This window comes from Cricetulus griseus, chromosome 2 (assembly GCF_003668045.3).
Source record: "Cricetulus griseus strain 17A/GY chromosome 2, alternate assembly CriGri-PICRH-1.0, whole genome shotgun sequence".
Lineage (NCBI taxonomy): Eukaryota > Metazoa > Chordata > Mammalia > Rodentia > Cricetidae > Cricetulus > Cricetulus griseus.
The window spans coordinates 229,444,106-229,466,997 of NC_048595.1; the positions used below are offsets into that span (position 1 = coordinate 229,444,106).

At 36.5% G+C, this 22,892-nt stretch overlaps 1 protein-coding gene across 1 annotated transcript in view; it reads right to left on the reverse strand.

Moving 5' to 3' along the window:
- Neto1 (neuropilin and tolloid like 1) overlaps nt 1–22,892 on the reverse strand; it is a 106,381-nt gene that overhangs the window by 39,423 nt on the left and 44,066 nt on the right. Inside the window, exon 5 of the mRNA XM_035439073.1 lies at nt 99–140. Within this exon, the coding sequence (XP_035294964.1) occupies nt 99–140 (42 nt within the window). The remainder of the gene's footprint in view (nt 1–98; nt 141–22,892) is intronic.

The window sequence follows — 22,892 nt, forward strand, 5'->3', positions numbered from 1 at the left end:
AACACACACAAAAATGGAGCTTGAATAATAAACCCAAAGTATACTTCATCACAGAAAGCAAAGACTGCTGGATATTATCAAACCTCTGTATTACCAACCTGGCAATGGTTTCAAAACTCCAAGGTCCTTAAAGTCAGGATCTTAAAAATTGAGAAAGAGACAATTAGTTCTATTCCACATGTATTCCTTGCTGTGGTACTGAGTAACATTCCATCAAATTATCCAGGAAGAAGGAGAATTTAGGTGACAAAATAATAAATACATGATGGTATTAACTGGTGAATTTCAAGTCTATGTTAATATAGCCATATTTTGCTACTGGCTTAATTCCTCACTAAAAAAGGAGAGGTTTGACATCTTCAACCTTATAGCTGTACCTTCTGCTCAACTTATAATACTTGTTTGTACAGTACAACCATGGTTAAGTGATGGTTTGTGTCACTCCCAATAATTACAAATATAATTTGTATTCTAGTTCAAAAGATTATGTAAATTGTTGAAGTACATTTGTGCCTAGGGTTTTAGTGGCATGGAAGTCATGGATGAGGGTGAAAATCTTTTCCCCTAGGTGTAAGACTGGTTTTGTTTTCCTAACATCTCAGATTTTCTATGCTGCCTTTTTATGATATTCCTCTCTTGTTCTCAGTGAACCCAGTCTCAGTAGAAGTCAAACTCTCACTATTTGCAGATGATATGATAGTCTACATAAGTGACCTGAAAAACTCTACCAGGGAACTCCTACAGCTGATAAATACCTTCAGCAAAAAAATCTGTAGCCCTACTATATAGCTATGACACATTGGTGGAGAAAGAAATCAGAGAAACAACACCCTTTACAATTGCTACAAACAACATAAAATACTTTGAAGTAACACTAACCAAAAAAGTGAAAGACCTGTACCATAAAAATTTGAGTCTCTAAAGAAAGAAATTGAAGAAGATACCTGAAAATGGAAAGATCTCCCATGCTCTTGGATAGGTAGGATCAACATAGTAAAAATGGCAATCTTGCCAAAAGCAATCTACAGATTCAATGCAATCTCCATCAAAATCCCAACACAATTCTTCATAGACCTTGAAAGAACAATTCTCAACTTTGTATGGAGAAACAAAAGACACAGGATAGCCAAAACAACCCTGTACAATAAAGGAACATCTGGAGACATCACCATTCCTGACTTCAAGCTCTGTTATAGAGCTATAGTCCTGAAAGCAGCTTGGTATTGGCACAAAAATAGACAGGTAGACCAATGGAATCAAGTTGAAAACCCTGATATTAACCCACACACCTATAACCACCTGATTATTGACAAACAATCCAAATTTATACAATGGAACAAAGAGAACATCTTCAACAAATGGTGCTGGCATAACTGGATGTAGACATGTAGAAGACTACAGATATACCCAAGCCTATTGCCATGCACAAAATTTAAGTCAAAATGGAATAAAGACCTCAACATAAACCCAGCCACAGTGAACCTATTAGAAGACAAAGCTGGAAATACCCTTGAATTAATTGGTACAGGAAACTGCTCGTGAACATCACATCAGTAGCACAGACACTGAGATCAACAATTGATAATTGGGATCTTCTGAAACTGAGAAGCTTCTGTAAAGCAAAGGAGACAGTCAGCAAGACAAAATGGCAGCTGACAGAATGGGAAAAGATATTCACCAACCCCACATTCGGAGACAGAGGGCTGGTCTCCAAAATATATAAAGAAATCAAGAAGCTAATCTCCAAAACACCAAACAATCCAATTAAAAAGTATGGTACAGAACTAAATAGACAATTCTCAATAGAGGAATCTAAAATGGCTGAAAGACACATAAGAAAGTGTTCAACATCCTTAGCCATCAGGGAAATGCAAATCAAAACAACTCTGAGATACCATATTACTCCTGTCAGAACAGCCAAAATCAAAAACACCAATGACAGTTTATGCTGGAGAGGACATGGAGAAAGTGGAACAGTCCTCCACTGCTGGTGGGAGTGCCAACTTATACAGCCACTTTGGAAATCAGTATGGCAACTCCTCAAGAAAATGGGAATGAGTCTACCACAAGATGCAGCAATTCCACTCCTAGGCATATACCCAAAAGAAGCACATTCATACAACAAGGACATCTGTTCAACGATGTTCATAGCAGCACTATTTGTAATAGCCAGAAACTAGAAGCAGCCTAGATGCCCCTCAACCAAAGAATGGATAGAGAAAATGTGGTACATTTACACAGTGGAGTACTACTCAGAAGAAAAAAACAATGGAAACTTGAAATTTGCAGGAAAATTGATGGAACTAGGAGAAACCATTCTGAGCATGGTAACCCAATCACAAAAAGACAAACATGATATGTACTCACTCATATGTGGATTTTAGACATAGAGTAAAAGATTACCAGCCTACAATCCACACTGCCAGAAAAGCTAGTAAACAAGGAAGACCTTAAGAGAGACACACATGGTCCCCTGGAGAAGGAGAAAGGGTCAAGATCCCCTGAGAAAATTGAAAGCATGGGAAGGAGTGGGGCTAAGAGAATGAGAAGGGAAGAAGAAGAGGGATGCAGAGGACATGAGGGAGCAGAAGGTTGAGTCAGGGGAAAAATAGAAGATAACAAGAATGGAGATACCATAATAGAGGCAGACATTTTATGTTTACAGAGAAATCAGTCAATAGGGAAATGTTTGGAGATCTACAAAGATGACACCAGCTAACAATCTAAGCAACAGAGGAGAGGATTCCTTAAATGCCCTCCCGTGATAATGAGATTGATAACTGACTTATATGCCACCCGATAGCCCTCATCCAGAAGCTGGTGGTAGTAGAAGCAGACACCCACAACTAATTACTGAACTGAACTGGAATCCAGATGCAGAGAAGGACGACAGAAGAACAATGTGGTCCATACCATGCTGGTGAAACCCACAGCAACAGCTGACCTGAATATCTGGGAACTATTGCTCCCCAGACTGATAGCTGGGATACCAGCATGGGACTGATCAGACCCCAGGAACATGGATTTCATTGAGGAAATCTAGGAAATCTATAGGACCTCCTGTAGTAATTCAGTACATATCCCTAGCATTGGTGTGGACTTTGGGAGCCCATTCCACATAGAGGAATACTCCCTGAGCCAAGACACACAGGGGTGGGCTAGACCCTATCCCAAAGGATATGATAGACTCTGATGACCCCCTATGGAAGGCCTAACTATCCAGGGGGAGCAAAAAGGATATGTGATAGGTAGGGTTTTAGTTGGGGGGTGGTAGGGAAGGATGGGGAGGGAGAAGGGAACTGTGATTATCATGTAAACCAATCTTGTTTCCAATTCAAAAAAAGTCTGAAAAAAGAAAATGTCTGTATATAATTTACTTGGAAAACAAAGAAAAACTCATATGTATCACTTATTAAATTATTTTATCTATAGCATTTTGTTTTTCTCTCTTCCTTCAGCATCATTTGGCATCTCACTATTCTTCCAATAAATATGTATTAAATATCAGATGTGTATAATAAAACAGCTACATTTTATGTAAAATTACTCGTGTTTTCATCATTAAGCAGTCCACTGATATGGAAGAGATTCGCACATATTTTCTGGAAAAGTCAAGCTTTGGAATAGGCTGTGGTTTTACAAAACTGCACTCCACCACTCTGCAACCAGAGGGTGGAAAATGACTCTAAGTTTGAGGACATCTTTGTCTGTGCAAGTTTTAGGGCTATATATTCAAGTCTCATTTCAAAAAACTAATAAATAAAATAAAGCCAAGAATATGCTTGTAGGCACAGCTCATTTGAAGAAATTTATTTGACTGGGATAAAGCCCTGGGTTTAATTTTCAGAAGCAACACCAAAAAATATTTACATCTAAAACTAAGATTTACCACTTTGGGTATCAATATTTTTCTTATACCCTGTTGAGTATTTAGCCTTTACTTTAATATTATCTCTTAAAAATGCACATTATCATATGTATGATTAGAAAGTTTCAGATGCACATAGCTTTCTCTATAATATTGAGGGAAATTAAGTTAATGTTGTATCTTCCAGTTTGAAGGGAAACATTTATCATTTTTAAGTCATTTCACATCAGGTTGATATTAATACCAGTACTGAGAAATGAAAATTTATTTTTGTCTTTGTATTAACAGTGATAAGAATAATGACATAAAATACTTTTGAAAAAAATTGTTTTGCAGTATTGCTTGAAATACTATAATTGTAAATTCCTCATATGTTTCAAAACAAAACAATCAAAAGCACATTTGAAGCAGCTTAAATTGGATTTAAGAGTAATAAATGACTGATTGTTCAAGGTTATTTGAGGCAGACAAAACTTATTATGTAGATGCACAGTAAAGTTGAACCCAATAACCAGCCTTCTACTTTCTTGATGTCTCTCAAAATGTGCTCACCACAAAACAACCTAAATTAATTTTTAAAATATAAATGAAGTCATGAGAGCTACTTGGCATTGTTCTTTGAATATGATCACAGTTCATCTGTCCCTCATTGGGCCGCAGAACCCAAAGCTGGCCCTGCTCTCTTCCCATACTCTTGTTTGCTCTGATAGTGAAATCTCAGAAAAGCTTTCCCAGACATCCCAGTCTAAGGGAGCATTGTCTCCCATTTTCTTTTCTACCTTGTTTTCAAGACAATCTGCCGTTGTTTTTCTCTGTGTTTATGTTTTTACTGTCTACTTCAATGAGCATATGACAAATTTGACTCTATGAGGTAACATGTTTACTAAGCATCACAGGTGACCAATAAAATTACTGAATTGAAAGTGATTCTATGTATACAGAAAAATGCATCACATGATTCCTACTTCATTATTCTGTGTTTACGTATGTTTGTTAGCTCTTAAAATTTACCTTTTCCTATCCATATGTAGGATCAAGCTAACAGACAGGCTTTCACTGTAAATGAATACATCAGTGTGGATGCCTTGTTAGAAACTGACTCATGGTGACATTCACTTGTTAGACATACTGGTGTACTTTGTTTGCGGAACCTTTCACCTGTGCAGGTTATTACATAACAATCCTGGCCCTTAATGTGCTAAGGAAGGTTTAACTTTGTGAGTTGGGCTTATAAAACCTTTCAAAGAATTTCCCTAGATTCTCTTCCTACCATGATCAGTCTTAAAACAATATCTACCAAACATGTCTAAATCAGTTTATTTCCCAAAGCCAGTTTTTGTAGTATGTAATATATACGCATACATACACAATCAATGAATGCAAAGAAACAATCAAATTCCATATGATGACAAGCGTGATTATAGAAAACAAGCCATTTGTTGGTGTTTCCAAAGATGCCCTAGGTGGATCACTTTTGATTACAAATATATGCGTGTTTAGAGACTAGTTCACTTTATTTGGTGGTTTTATAGAACACTTGCTATTTTATGCTTTCTTCATTGTAGCAACTATTACATCATCATAGTCTAAGCAATGTCCTGCTATGGTGAACTGTAAAAGTCCTCTTTCACTTACATGAAGAACAGCAAGTATTAAGATTTTTCTGCTCATGTTTTAAATCTATCTATCCTATCTATATAAATTGAAACCTTTTGTAATGCTTACATTAAGTCCATTTGTTAGAAAACTTAATTGTATTGTTTGCCTTAAAACAGAAGAAATTGTTTTTATTACATCTATCTTCTGGTGAGGGAGAGATATTTTTATTAGAAAAACTAAAATAAAAAACTCACTTTCTCTTCCACATGTATAAAGCCTGTTCAAAGTGGCAAAACAATGAAGAAATAACTTTTGAAGAGATTTGTTACTTTTGGAAGAGATGGAAACTACATAAAAGTGGCTATGACAAAATTTACATTAGCCTTATAGTTGTTAGGAACAGATTTTACAGGGATTTAGACAAACACTATGTGATAATTTTATTATCAATCTCGGTAACTAGTAATCTGAGTCAGATATTTAAAAATTCTGGAAAAGAGCCATATATATATATATATATATATATATTATATATATATATATATACAGACATCATTACCTCTTCAAAAGATGAATATTATTGAAGAAATCACAAATGGGGACGCCATTGAAGCATCTCAGATGGTAAGCAATTGTATTCCCTGAGAAACACACACACACACACTCACACACACACACACACACACACACACACACACACACACAAAACACACCATCAAAAGTTGATGGAGCCATAGAACCTGCCTTTGCTAAATCCATGCCGGATGGAGACCATTGATGGAAACCAGGACACTGTCACCTCCACACAATTGCAGTTACCAAAATTCCTGGACTAAAAGGTTTAGGTCAAACAAGAAGGCAGAGTTCACATCATGATTGTACTCTTGTGTGCTACAGAATTGGACAAATGTAGTTGTTCATTTTTACCAAAATTGGACCCAGTATTAAGTGTGAATGAATTAGCAAAAACAATCTTTTATCTGAATGTTGGTAATAAATACAAGCTGCATAACAATACTGAAACTGTCACTTAATTTTAAAACTTACACCTCACAGCATGTGATAAAAGTCTATTTGTATCGACAGCTTAAGAGCCCTAGTGTTTCAAACAAAATTGGTGCTTAGCAATGACGCAGGACTACAGCACAGATCACGGCAGCTAGCATCCATGGTACATAAGAATTTACTTAAAGATCCTTGTGAAGCACAGACAATTATCTATTTTAAATGTGTTAACCCTAGTAGAAGTGTCTTAATATTCTTTAGTGTAAAATGTAAACTATCAATAGGCATTTTTGCTTCAAACTGTCTGGTCTGATGGCTTTTTTTTTTTTTTTTTAAGAAAATCACTATCACAGATGATTACACTGTGAGCTGGTGTGTGTGTGTTTTACTCATAGAGCATCATTTTTACTTGAAAGACAAATTGTAATTATTTAGATTTAGATACTTTTCAGACTTTTTCTTGAAAATGAACAGAATGAAAATCTGTTGATTTGAACGAAAACAACTGACAGTGCTGCCAATGATATAATTCAGACTACAGTGAAGAGAACTCATTTGTCATTGCATGCCTGACAGCTTCCCAATACTTGGAGAATTTTAAAATAAGATGGTTTTTGATATGATAAAATAGGGTTTTTTGATGTTTCATATGTAATTGTGACAATGGTTTACAGTTCTGCATAGTAGTGATCTGAAGACTGCCCAACAAGACACCCTGAATATTTAAATGACCCTGGAAAGATTTGCACAGGTGTGCCTATTATAAGGAGAAAAAAAATCTTATGTCATTAATGTATTAGAATGAAAACATCATTGATGTAGCTTCATGGTTCTTATTGTGATTAATCATTTTAAAACAATAACCACTATTATCTGTAAAGGCCATTAAATTATTTTCCCTTTATCCATGATAAATCTCTATAAAGTTGGATTCTCTCTATAATGACTGTGAACAATGCCATTAAGCAGATGTAGAAGTTTATTCATCTGAGAAGGAGGGCAATATATTTATAAAAATATAAAACCAGTGCCATTTTCCCACTAAAATGGCAATGGTGTCTTATTGTATGCTCTGTGTTCTAATTCATAATTGACTTACTGGAGTAATGTTTTCATGATTTGTAGGTATATTTTTAATGTATTCCCAATTTAATTGGATAATTTGTCAAACATTGAATAACACAACTCTTGCTCCATGCTCCTTGAGGATTTTGATACTTTTTTTCAGAGAAGAATGATACTTTTTTCAGAGAAGAATGACAATCTCCAGAATGCCTACCCTCACAGACCCTATCACTGTCTCATGGGCATCTAAGGACCCAAGATCACTGAATATAGTGGGTCTTTTGATACGTTGGTGTTTTGTTCTCTAAGTTTCAGTGTGAGCCACTTCATGAGAGACTTACTAGAAATTGCCTTTCAAATGACGAAGAATGCTTATGTCACAGACTTTTTCCTCTAAATTGTGTTTGACAATTTCAAAAACAGTATGAGTTGAATTGAATGTGCCTTAAGTACTCCCAGTGTTTTGTGTGAAATCCTGAAGAAAGCCCTGATCCTTTCTAGGAGTGGTTTCCTTAACTTTGTTAGCACAAGAGTTTTGTTTAAGTTTGCACAATGGACATATTCCCATCTACCATAAAACTCAGCACTGTTCCAACAAGCCAGCAATTCATGAGAAAATAGGGCTACGTGACTAGGCTGTATAACCACACTCATGCCCAATATAAAAATCAAGGTTGCTATGTGCATATGTTTATGATTCAGTTTAAATACCAGATAGGTTAGTTGGTCTTGGTCCTCTCTTCTTTTACCATCCCTCTCTCCACTCCCTCTCTTTTTCTCTCTATATAAGTGTGTGTGTGTGTGTGTGTGTGTGTGTGTGTGTGTGTGTGTGTGTGTGTGTGTGTGTGTGTGTGTGTTATACTGCGATTCTCATTTAAGAGCTCAAGCCTCCAAAGAGTGACATCTTTTAAGAGTGACATTGTCCACCCTTCCAGGGCATGTCAATTTAAGCTTTTGTTTTGTTTTGCTTTCTGAGACAGTGTTTCTCTGTATTGTTTTGGAAATTGTCCTGGAACTTGCTCTGTAGAATAGTCTGGCCTGGGATTCACAGAGATCTGCCTGCCTCTCCTCCTAGCGCTGGGATCAAAGGCACATGCCACAAATTCCTGGCTCAATTTAAACTTTTTACAATTTAATTTAAAATTACTTTGTTCAATGGTCATGCTGTCAAATTTCCTCCTAAATATTTATGTTTATACTAGTATATCCAAAAATTCACTGTATCAGATATGATATACCCCCTTAATTTATTGGTCAGGAAAGCCCCAGAAGTCTCTAAAGAAAAAACATGGGCTACCACCGCTGACTTTGGTTGTACAACATGATTATAGGGTAAGACCCAGTTCCTGAAGATACTTCACACTTTGTATACAGTCTGTAAAGAAATCAATCAGAAAATGAGTAGGAAACTTCCTCCCTGTTGGCAAATTATGATAGTGCTGGAAAGTGCTCTGCAGGAAAAAAAGACAGTGTAATTACCTAATGTTAAACCCTGCATACTCTAATAGTAACAGTCAGGTAAGATAAGTTCACTGGTGTAACAATTTTATGATTGCTAAAGGTGACTAGCAGCTTTCTAATTGGATTTGAAGCCTACACCACAGGAGGAAATTTTATGCCAAATACTATGATCCTGGTCAGGAGCTCATTGCTGGGAAGTTGCAGTACATTCTTAGAAAGTGTTAATAAATCCTGCCTCCAGTTTCTGTAATCGCTGACATACTGAATAATGTTCTCCATCGTCATTATTTCTCTGCTCACTGAAATCAGTGAGTAGCACAATAGACTGAGTCTTTATTATTTCCAGAATTACCCAACAAATTCTGCTATTCACATTGGTGTTGGGTAAACAGGGTTTCAAACAGAAATCAACATGTTACTTTCTCAAATGGATCATAAATCAAATATGAGAACAGTAAAAATACGACAGTGTTATTTGCAATTTCCTTTAAAATAATTTGAAACAAAACAGCACAGATATTTAATTGTAAAACATATTGGACACAGGAAACAAACACAGTATTTTGGCATAAAATTGTATTTATGGTGCATAGGATAAAGTAGGATATAGAATTAATTTATTTATCTTTAGAAGCATTCCACAATTTCTGGATCTACAATTATCTGAATCTTTTGTAAAGTTGAAATAGCATCATAATTTTGTTTGTGTCAGAAGGCATCATGAGTGTTTCTACAAATGATAAGGTTGTGAATAACTTTTAATCTGTGCACCTAACTGAAACAAAGATTGCTGAGCTGCCTGTTGATGGCTGCTGGAGGTTAAGAGTCAGTTTTCTCCATGTGTGTGACCCCTGTTAGGTTTCCTTTGCTCAAGAAGATGGCTGTATGCCCAGGGACATATGGACAATACTAATTAGACTCTGTAGAATATACAAACATAATAAAGGAGATGACATGATATCAGAGGGGGGAATCTGGGAGGAAAGGAAATGTAAAGTGAAGGATAGATATGATCAAAATACAGTCTGTATATATATGGCACACTCAAAACAAATAGTTTAACATATCAAAAATCTTATTATTTTAATTCAGTTATGTGGCTAAACATCCACTGATCCTGAACGAATTCAGATCTACCAGACATTATGTTATTGACTTTAAATCAGATGATCAATACTTTGTACTCCAACAATGTGAATCTGAGATACATAACAACACTATTCCTATTTTAGACTAAAGAAATAGACACAAAGACCTCAAATAACTAGCCTAACAACATATGTTTGTAAATAGTGAGGCTTGCGATCAGAATCAAACAGTTTAGTTTTATGATTACATAATATCACTGTCTCTGTGTTGCTCACAAGGATAAGTATTTTGGATACTCATGAGCCAGTAGTATTAATCTGGGGAAACAAATTTGTCATATATAAGTAAAATCTTGGGAAAGGAAAGGAAGAAGTAAGCAGAAAAACAAAAGGGGAAAGAAGAAACAGCAGGTTAAAAACTAAAAAGGAGAAGCAGATGTCTGTTTATTTGAAGTAGGTATTATAGAACATCTCCATCTCTCTCCCCCATGCTTTCTTTTTTGCTCCTTTCCTCCCTGACATTCTGTTCTCTTCTTCCTTGCTTCCCTCCTTATTTTTCTTCCTCTTTCCATCCTTCCCTCCTTCCCTTTCTCCCTTTCCAGCCTCTTTTGTTGAAGGGCATCTATGGAGTTTTACCTTGATGACCATGCCTGCCTTTTCATCAGTACTCTCATAGCGTTCTCATGCATTGCCTAAAGTAACTAGAACATAGGTCACTTGAACCTTGTAATCTGTCAGTCCTTTTTGAGGAGCTAGTTGAATGGAGAATATCTTGCTGGTACTGTGGTTAGTGATACTTCTGTGAGAGCAGGGTTCACAAGTGTATCACAAGCTGTAAAGGGGGAGAATGCTGTGGCTCCCCAAATCTAGGACTGAAATGCTGAACATTGTAGCACATTGCAGACCAGTGTGTGAGTGGCAGAATAGCATTACTGTCGAACTGCTTCCTACTTATATCAATATTAAATAAATCACAACAATTGAAGTTGTTACAAGATGTTTTTGTGTTCTCTATGTTATTTATAAACATAAATGTAACTATGATGTTGCCTCTGGCAGTATAGCTCAATAAATACACTCAGAGAAAAAAATAAAGTTGTATAAGTCATGCAAATCGAGATTGAAGACAAGATCTATTTTGCTTCCAGTAAATTTGAAGAGCTTCAGTCTCTTCTAAATGGAATTGGAACCACTTCTTACTGCCAACACTGGGAGAGTCCTGTGTTGCTCCCCTTGGCAAAGATACCAGGCACTATGCTATGCCAGGCACTAGAAGTCCACATGAACACGTTGAGCCATCATGTATCTGGAAGAGAAGAATGCCAAACACCGCCACTGCCAACAGATTGGCATGGGAACTAGCATGGGGCACCTCTGGATAAATTCTGAAGCAACTCAAGGAATGCTGTGAAGAGCATACATTTCTGCTAGTCTAGATGAGGAGCAGGACTAACCCCATTTTGTCTTTAACTCAATGTATTCTGACCTTTTAGTCTTTGATGCTGTTGATGAAGTACAGGACCTTGCACCTACTCTGCACACATGGTATCACAGGGCAACATCACCAGGTCTCTAACTTGTCTAATTGAAAGTATTCTGCCTTCTAAAGTTTGAATTTATTCTCCATGAAAAGATTAGTGATGAGCAAAGGGGTCAAGACCATGCTGGGGAAACCCATGGAAATAGCTGACCTGAGCAAGTGGAAGTCCAGGGACCTCAGGCTGACAGCCAGGGAACCAGCATAGGGCTGATCCAGGTCCTCTGAAGGTAGGTGTCAGTTGGGAGGCCTGGACAGTCTGTGGGGCCTCTGGCGGTGGAACCAGTATTTATCCCTAGTGCACAGATGGACTTCTGGAGCCCATTCCCAATCGAGGGATACTCTCTCAGCCCAGATACATGGAGGAGTGCCTAGGCCCTGCTTCAAATGATGTGACAGACTTTGATGACCACACATGGGAGGCCTCACAACACCTGGGGAGTGGATGGAGGGTGTGATGGGGCGTCAATGGGGGACATGGGAGGATGGAAGGGAGAGGGAACTGGGATTGGTATATAAAATAAGATTGTTTTAATTTAAATAAAATTTATATATAAAAGATTGTGATAAAAATCCTCTTGATGTGATATGGATAAAAATACTTGCATCATGTACATGTACATGCTCAGCACACAGATGATGTTAGATGCTGGCTGACCCCCAGTTATTCACCTCTCCTTTAACACAAGGCATCACATCCTAGGCACAAAAGCCCTCATAGGAACATTCCGTCCAAAAGTTGTGGTCATGTTGTAAACAGCAACAGCACTAAGCCAATCAAAACAGTTGTAAGGCAATTGAAACAACGTGCCTGATGTCACACTTCAAAATTTAGGTGACTCCTCCTAGATACATGCAATCCTATGGGAATTTACCTGACTTCTTGCATTCCAGCATCAAGAAATATGTTAAATAGTGTGATAGTTATCTTCCCTGTCATCTCCATGGGATTTAGGATCATCTAGAAGAAACACCCCTGGGTATATCTCTGAGGATATTTCATAAGATGTTTAGTTGGGAGGGAGATGTCTTCCCTAAGTGTGCACTCTACTATCCCATGAAGTGTGGTGAAAAAGGGAAAAATAGAGGAGGCAAGGTGACTTCCAACACCCTGTTCTCTGCTTTCTGGTCTACACCAGATGTGTAGGAGGAGTCACAGCTGCGTGTATCCATTCCATCTGCCATGTGATGGCACACATCCTCTCTGTATCAGAAAGTCTTTGTTAAGCCCTTTTTGTCACAGCATAGAGAAAAGTAACAAATGCAAATGAAACCCAAAATTACCCAAAATTTCGGTGTCCTGTTTTTTTTCATTTATTGTATATTTTTGCATTCTCCTGGACACATTCTTGCTTACTTATTACAGGGATGCAGAAGGTCTGAGTGGGTGTACAAAATCGGTAATTTTCTATGGATGGACCACTGCAGAAAATGCGATGCATCTTGTGTTAATGAAGGACCTTCTGTTGATAAAGTTTCAGTTCTAGAAAGTGCAGATTCCACCTGGGAGACTGGTCAGGTCCAACCTGGAGCTGCAGACATAACTGCAGTGCCAGAGAGGTCAATTTCTTCCCCATTCTGTCATCTCTCAAGGATTGAAAGGAGCACATTTCCTATCTAATCCCAAATACAACTGTTGATGTGAACTTAAGCAGAAGTCTTGGGATATTTAAGTATTTAGAATTTTGTGGAATGCTGTCTTTTCATTGGCATATAAAATATGCAGTTCGTATTTTTTCCTTCCCAAATGTGGGATTTTATTTGTAGTCAGTCATTCTTGACATTCTTTTTGTAGTGGAAGGTGTACATAATGACAGAAGGGTAGGCAAGTGTTGGAGTTTAGCATATTTAGTAATTGACTATGTGTGCATGGGGTGGGGCTATGTGCATGCACATGTTTTCACATTCATGTACTGGGTTGCGGTGTGCGTGTCAAAGAACAACTTGCAGACCTTGATTTTCTCCTTCTTTCATGTGGATCTGGGGAATGAATTCAAGTCACCAGCTTGGTGTTGGGTGCCTTCTGAAAGGGCTTTGCATGGTTCATCAACCCCTGGATTGTAGTTTAAGACTCAACCATTTATGGAGATGTTTGCTGAATTTGTAGTCCTATACATGTCTGTGATCAAACACTAAGGCACCAGAGGCAATTTGAATAAAAGGGGTAAAATAAGACTTTGCAGAGCTATGGTGTAAAGCAAACTTTAGTTTGAGGTTCTGTTCTGTTAGAAAGAGAGTGGTTGTGTCGCCACTTACTTTAGCCCCTAGAGGTTTATTATAAAAAAAAAAAAAAAAAAAAAAAAAAAAAAAAAAAAAACAGTCATTAGCTTCCCCTGAGCCGGAAACTTCCACAACAAATTAACTTGGTCCACCTGCTCCAGTGATCCAAACTCATCAACAGGCTCTGAACACTCATTCCCTCATTGGTTTTCTCTACGGTGTTGTCATGTTTTCCAGGAACAATTTCCTCAAATTTGGAAACTCTCCAGCAGTTTCAACACACCAAAGGAGCTCACCAGTGATGTGGGCTTTTGGAATAGACTAACCTTTCATTTTCTAACCCCAAACTCTTTCTTCCATGTGTTTTGCATTGCAAACTACCTTTTGGTAGCCCTTTATTTTCCACCAACAACTAACTAAGTTGGTGGAAAATAGAAGGTTAAAAGCAGAGCAACAAGAGTAAAAGCATTTTATTACTAAATCTGTGCATTGAGTCCTGGGAATTGCGTTTGGATTGTGGGTGACCTTTCGTTTGGCTGTTTCATTGACTCCCACACATCTGAAACCAGTTCAAGGACTTGCACTTCAACAATGTGTGGGAACTGGGCAAACAGACCTGATCATACAGTTATTGTTGATATAATTTGTGCTCCCAAGGTAATTGTTCCCTTACAATTATAATCATAGATGTTATTCTCACATTATTGTCAAGGAACTGCAGTGAGTAGGAAGTGACCAAATGGTTAGTTTGGTCTTTCTGTAGTGAGTGTACTGTGTGATAGACACATGATTATTCTTATTGAATAGAAGAGAGTAAATGAATGAATGAAGAACACAATCTTCTGTAAGAAGCGCCAGTATCAGAGACTAGACATTCATTTACTTGGTTGCACAGATATTCCCAGTCACAAGCCAGTGCCACCAATCAAGGGGCCCAACGTGGACATCAACTTCACAGGCTGTCCATCCACTTAATCTAATATAGAGAAAAGTGTGAAATCATGTGTTCATAATTCCAGCACTCCACTCATTAGGCTGACATAGAATGAGTCTGAGATCAAGAGAGTAGCCTGGGAAACATAGTAAGATCCAGTCTCAGAAAATAATACTCTTCAAAGAATCAAAATATAAATTATATATTAGTGGCTATTCTAGTATTATAAACTCAATAATAAGAAAGATGCTAAGAATAAGGAATTTAGTAAAAAATAAAATTCATCCTATTAATATATTACAATTCTCAAGGGAGTGCACATATAACCCCGGGTTAGCACTTCAAGGTTACAAGATTATAATTACAATTTCCTTTTCACTAGAGGTACATTAGGTGGTATAGTGACACATTGTTTCTGGGAACACAGTGTAGTAACATATCAATTAAATTATTATAATTTCCATAGAAAGTGCTTCCTTCTACCAAAGGCTCATGAGTTTATTACCTTTATTACCACCAGGTAGAGTAAGTGAGAAGTAATTATATAATGACAACTGTAACTGTATTTTATAGGTTGACTGTTTAAATGATCAATTCATAGCTCTGGTTATGATATATTCAAGTCCAGCTGAAGAAATAAGCCATTGTGTGCATCATCTGAGGCTTTACCTTGTCTCAACACTTTACTTCCTGATGGGGGATGTCCTTCTGTATGCTGAATATATATATATATATATATATATATATATATATTATTATTGGTTGATGAATAAAGCTTTATTGGCTAATGGACAGGCAGGAAATCCAAACAGAGATAGAGAAAGGTAGTAGGCAGAATCAAGGAGATGCCATGTAGCTATGAAGGAAGCAATAGGTCTGGGCATCACCAGTAAGCCAAGACCATGTGGAAATACACAGATTAATAGAAATGGGTTAATAATTAAGAAAGAGCTAGCCAATAAGAAGCCAGAGCCATGGGGCAAACAGTTTATAATTTGTATAAGCCTCTGTATATTTATTTGGATGGAATGGCTGTGGGACCCTGAAGGACAGAAACTTCTGTCTACAACTTCCTCCTGCTCCTCTCTCAATACTCTCATTTTTGCTTGTTTAATTTTTGATCCCTCTACTATTATACTCTTCATAGTGTCCTCCATGAGATGGCCATCAATTCTTCATCACGAGGTTCCCAAGATGATGTTCTTTCTCCATAACATCATGGCTCACAAGATGGTGAAGCAACCACGGACTGAATGCCCTAAAACCATGCACCAAAGTAATTCCTTTCTTAAGTGGTTTTCTCACTTCTGTCATTGCAAAGAGAGGCTAACGTTATCATTATCTACTTATTAGTACTTTTATCTAAATATTCTCAGATAACTTCAAAGAAATCTAAATGTTAAGTGGTCTAATGTATTAATATGTTTTCTGTGACAAAGCCCCATGAACAAGGCAACATATAAATGAAAGCATTTAACTGGGATTATGATTTTAGAGGGTTGTAGTGAGTTCATGATGACAGAGAAAAGGCATGGCAGGCAACAGGAACGCTAAAACGTATCTTGATCCACAAGCAGGAGACAGAGAGCACACTGGGAATGTAATAAGACTTGAAATCTCAAAGGCTTCCCCCAGTGACACCCCTTCTCTGGTAAGGCCACACCTCCTAATCCTTCTGAAACAGTTCCACCAAGTGAACAAGAAGTATTCCAGCCAGGTAACAAATCTGGTATGTATAGCCATATCTACCACATAACCAAAACTCATTAATTTCCTATAAACTTAATAATCCTTAAAAATAGATCAACATTAGTCTACACTAACCTACGAAAACCCAAAGAATTAAAAAGATTGAGTTCAACTTCCTTTATCATCAGGGAAATGCTAATCAAAAGTACTTTGAGATTTCATCTTATACCAGTCAGAATGGCCAAGATCAGTAAAACAAACGACAGCTTGTAGAGCCACTATAGAAATCAATGAGGCAGTTCCTCAGGAAGATAGGAATAGATCTGAAGATCCAGCAATAGATGGCCAACACAAAACAAACTCAATGGTAGTAGTGAAGATGTTTTGTCTCATAATGCTCGGTGCATTATTACATGTGTTATTTCACCATGGTTGTCATTGTCTCATCTATTACAATTTCCAATTGTGTGCTTCCATGTTTGTGTGTCTCTCTGTGTGTATTTTCATGCGTTATTTATTCATGTGTTTCTTGTAATTTTCTTTATATTTTTTGTTGTTGTTGCTTTGTTTTATTCTGGTTTGTTTGGTTTTTTATTGGCCTATTTTTGTTTTGTTTGTTAGTTTTCGAGAGAGAGAGAGAGAGAGAGAGAGAGAGAGAGAGAGAGAGAGAGAGAGAGAGAGAGAGGACATGAAAATGGATGGATGAGAAGGTGGGATGTATCCGAGTGGGAACAAGGAAGAAGAAACTATGATCAGGATATACAATATGAATAAAAATTTAAAACACAAAACAAAGAATTACGAAGGTTAATAGAGTTCCCAGTTCCACAGAGCATAGAAGAGAATTTGTGTTACTCAATGTGATTCTCAAAGCCATATTTGTTACTCTTCTCACATGCATGGAATATTGTCTCTCGCTTATGAAGCAGAACTTAACATACTATTTTATTCAGAATCCCAAGAAATAAGTTACCCCTGCAACGTCTCTTTTTGAAACATTCTCAAAATGTTGAGAATGTCATTGAGTAATAATTTTACCCATTCAAAAGTAAAGTAAAATTTTCATAAGTTCATCTCTAAAACTTTTAAAATAAAAATATAGTCTAAAGTATAAATATGCATATGTATGTGTAAATGAATATGTATATAGTCATAAGTATAAACATACTTAAATATAGAATTATATTTAAATACTTAAATATAGAATACTTAAATATAGAATAGCATGGGTATATATAAAATAACACAAGTCAGGCTGTTTTTCTTGTTAGTATTTAATGAAATTAAATTCTAGTGCAAACCAAAATAACCAGAGTGAAGTAATCTGATAGTAAATTCTACATCTAAAAATAAAACATAAATTCCACCATTAACAGTGATAAAAGTAACAAATGTTCATTTCACTGGAATTTGCTAATATAAGGAAAATTTGGATTTGATGTGGATTTAAGAAGTGTGTATCAATTATATCTAATTATTTTCATTTGAAACAGGCAACATCAAAGGAGTATTAGAAAGGAAAGTATACAGTATATACTTCATTTCAAATTGCCCACTAGTCAGTCTGAAGCAATTCCTTCTCTATGATTAATTGTGCTGCTGCAACAGCTTGGTCAATTGAAACCCTAAACTTGTAGGAAGCCCAGCAGCAGGTGAGCAGAACGAAATGAAAACATATAGAAGAGGGTCTCTGAGCACCTCACTTTGAAGTTTCTCTGCATAGATCTGTGCCTGGATTTTACCAATCTAACTCATTTTCCTATCTGCCAGGAAGTCATAGAATTTTTACCCTTCTACACTGTGTATCACCAGGGAAACTGTAGAACAAAGCACCTTTCTTTCACTTACTGATCAGTCCCTGCTTGCTGTTTGTTTATCATACCAAGTTAAAGGAACTTAAAAGATATCAATTACTAAAAATACCAACACATGGATGACAATGTGAAGAAATATTTATAACCATATACCTAACAGAATAATTGAATTTGTAGGAAAACAGGAAAGTGGATATCACTAAAGTTAATGATAAAAATATTTTAAATAAGGTTTTTTAATTAGCTAGTGTTCTTTAGGTATAAACCTACTGAAAATCAAGTGATTGAGGAGTAAATTGTTTATTTGGCATACCCTTCAAGTAACAGACTAACAATGAAGAAAGTCAGGGCAGGAACCTACAGGCAGGAACTGCATCAGAGACCATGGGAGAATGCCCTCACTGGCTTGCTCCCAGGCTCACACTTATCTACTTTTCTTATACCTCACAGCACCCAACTGCCTTGGAGTGGCACCATCCACAGTGCTCTGGATCCTCCACTATCCATCAATAATCAAGAAAGTGCCACATGAATGTCTACAGGCCACTGAGAAGGAGGTGTTTCCTCAGTTGACGCTCCCTCTTTCCTGGTAACTTGACTTTGTGTTTAGTTGACAAAATACTAACTTATGAATAATAATTGTCAAAACATAAGGATAATATGAGTCTGGAAACATGGAAGAAGGAAATATAGCTGGCGAATGAGAAATACAAGAAATTTGCATGTAAGTTGTATTTTCACTAAAAATGTGAAATAAAAGCACACCAATATTGGTTGACAGGCAAAGCTGTTTTGTTAATCTACAGCCTTCATTATTCATCTTCCCTAGAAATATGGTAGCTTGGGTTTGTTAAATGAAATAAAAACCAGAATTTGATATATACTAGAATCTAGAATCATGCTGAATATAAGTTTTTTGTTGATGTTATTTTTTAACTGAAATCATCTCCACAAGTAAAATATTACAACATTCTTAAGCTTGGAGTCCATTGAAAGTTGGGAAGTTTTATTCTCAAATGATTTTCTTCTATGTATTACCACTCGTCTTAGTTAGGGTTCCTATTGCTGTGAAGAGACACCATGACTATGGCAATTCTTATTTTGAAAAAGAACATTTAATTGTGGTGGTGGTTTGCAGTGTCAGAGGTTAGTCCATTATCATCATGGTGTAACATGGTGATTTGTAGGCAGACATGGTGCTGGAGCAGTAGCTGAGAGTTCTACATCTTGCAGATAACAGGAAGGCAACAGGAAGTGGTCTGAGACACTGAGTGGTATCTTGAGTATATATAAGACTTCAAAGCCTGCCTCCACAGTGGCATACTTCCTCCAACAAGACTACCTACTCCAACAAGGTCATACCTCCTAATAGTTCTACTCCCTGTGAAATTTTGGGCACTAATTACATTTAAACTACTACACTACTAACTGTTCTTCTTATTAAATTTATGATTTTTATTTTGCTATAGGCACAGACACATTCATTTAGTAAATGTGTATAAGTGTGTTTTCAAAAGTAGGAAAATATGTATACTAATAAGTTTAGGTTTAAAACATTTAAGTGGAACAAATACCTTGCAAAAATATCTTACTGAGGATATAAGGTAGGATGAGACAAAGTTAACCTTTCTCACAGTTAGTGTGCTTTGAGAGAAATCAATTTGTTTGAATTGGTAAGTAAAACACACAATAAATGTAAACAGTTATAACTCAAAATAAGAGGGGAAAGTAATAGTTATATATTTAGAAATCATAGATTTTCATATGAAGCATTACTTAAGCTTATATGTACAAATATTTTTATAACAATAAACAAGTTTGAAAAAAGCATTGCAAGTTGCCCTGATTGTAGGATCTAGTTAAATATCACATGATGTATTTAATAAAATTTGGTAAGAAAAAAGCATTGCAAGTTGCCCTGATTGTAGGATCTAGTTAAATATCACATGATGTATTTAATAAAATTTGGTAAGAAATACTTGATGCTATTTTTGTATCTCCAATTACCAAGTGGTATAAAAAGTTTACCAAGAATTAGAAGCAGACAATTGTAGCAATGATTAATATGTATCCTCTGCAAAATAATGGGCAAAAAGCAAAGGATGTTGGTCACCTTTCCATAATAACTCAGTTTTTGAAGCTATATTTAAGGTAATGAAATGGCAAGCATCTGACTGTGTGTACTATTTTTAAAATTCTTGGTTTTAGAGGATCATATTTCATGTATTGTGAAATGAAGTTTAGTATCTAAACAAGCTTGAGAATATGAGGAGGGAATATGAATCTGAAATTGTGGGGTACACACCTCTTGGGTGTGATTGTAGAAGGATGTTCACGCCACTCTAACTTCCTGCCTTACCTACTGAGAGGAGCTGGAACTCATGAACACAGAGAAAAATGAAAATATTGCTGCTTAACAGTGAGAGATAAAAAATGTACAAGAACTTCTAAAATCACAGTTTCCCTTCTTGTACACTTGCAGCCTAAATAGAGATAGATTACAAAAAATACCTTCAACCATGTTACAAATACAAAGCTCATAAATGAGTAGAGGGTCAGGCCAAAGAAAAATACAACTGTTTTCTGTGTGTGTTACTCCATTCTATGTCCTCAACAATTGCTACAGATAATTTTTCAGAAAGTTGCAAAATCTTTTATGAAGTGTTAAGCACAGTAGCATCAAACTCGAAGGAGAGGGTTGAATAAACTGATGGAAAAAAAACAATTCTAGAGAATCCAGGAAATAGAAGGATCACACATCTTTCTATAAAATAACCTTGAGTATCATAATGCTTTGAAAGATATTACAAGTAGAATACCAGCAGAAAGACTCCTCTATCATTAAGAAAGATACAGATTTCAAATTGGAAAAGTCAGTAAGTTACCAACTCATTGCACAGATTTTGCAGCTGCTTACAATCCATGCTGTGATAGAGGTCTTCAGAAAATCTTCAGAGTACTTTATAGAGACAGCAAGAAGAAGGGAAATATGAGTGAAATCAAAGGACAGGACAGGGATGAAGAATAATATGTCACCAGAAGTTTCAAGGAAGAAGTTAAGAAGTGTTAATTAGGGAAAGTTTTCCAATCTGTTGAGAAAGGGGAATCTTTGTAAGATTCAGATAGAGAAGAGGGAACTCTAAGGCATAGCCAGGAAAAATTCAAGTGTTGAATTCTGTAGCCACTAAGGAAGTGAGTAACACCCTGAGCTCCAATACCTCAGACAAATCCTCTCAAGGATGAGAGCAAAACAAGTGTGGTTTCAGAGAAAAATGAGAATGTTTTTCAATGCCTACTTTTACTTAATACATTTCTGAAGGATGTACCTCACCCATTCATAAATGGCACTTGGAATTTGAGTTCCATGTGGGAAGGAATAAGGAATGATTAATACACAAGTGGACCCAGATTGGATGATACACTAAGAACTGAAGAAAAACAGCATGAATTCAGACATGATAATGTTAGACACAAAGTTCCAAGATATTTGAGTATATTTCCTAAAAAGTCAGTAAAATCTGATTACAATGTAACCGCAATGAGTATAAGATGATTTCTTTGCAAAACTAGAGAAATCTAAATGCTATGAAAGGCAAAATAAAAAAGAAACAACTAATTAAAAAAAAACAGAAATGAGGGAGAAAGAAACATAAAGGCTAAGAAAGTGTGATTTATTTAACTCAATTATACAAATACAAATGAGATCAATGCACCATAAGAAACAGACAAAATGACTGCATGAGAATAAAAGTTTAACATGACACTGTTTAGGGGGAGCTCATGGTTCCCAAAATGATAGCTGGGAAACCAGCATGGGACTGATCCAGACCCCATGACTTGGTTGTCAGTGAAGAGGCCTTGGAAATCTATGGGGCCTCTTGTAGTAGCTCAGTACTTATCCCTAGCATAAGAATGGACTTTGGGAGTCCATTCCACATAAAAGGAAACTCCCTCAGCCTAGACACATGGGGGAGGGTCTAGGCCCTATCCCAAAGGATATGACAGACTCTGAAGACCCCCCCCCATGGAAGGCCTCACTCTCCCTGGGGAGCAGAAAGGGTATGGGATAGTTAGGGTGCTAGTGGGGGATAAGGGAAGAGGGGAGGCAGATGATACTGGGATTGACATGTGAAACAATCTTCTTTCTAATTTAAATAGAAAATAGAAAAAAAACTACATAGAATAAATAAATTTTATTAAAAAAACAAGACACTGTTCGTAAGAGTCATCTACAAAAACAGAACACAGAAATGTTCACAGTTGGCTGTAGCAAATACAAAATGGGGAGGCCTATCATAGCAATATTCAAAAACAAATAAACAAAATGGCCTGAAGGCAGAAAGTAACACTGGTAGACTCAAACTGAGCAAAACTTTAAATGATTCATTTCACCGAAAAGATGGAAGATTTAAAAATGCATGTGTCCTTAATCAACAGGTACACTGTTATTTATTAACGAGATATATCTGGAATCTAAGAGAAATTATAATATACAATTTGACTAACATGATGTGTCAGCAGACAGAGTTATGTGTTGTGACCATGAAGATCTCTGGTTAATGCCTGGGTCCTACATGATGGAAGGAAAGAACCAAACCCTAGCATTTGTCCT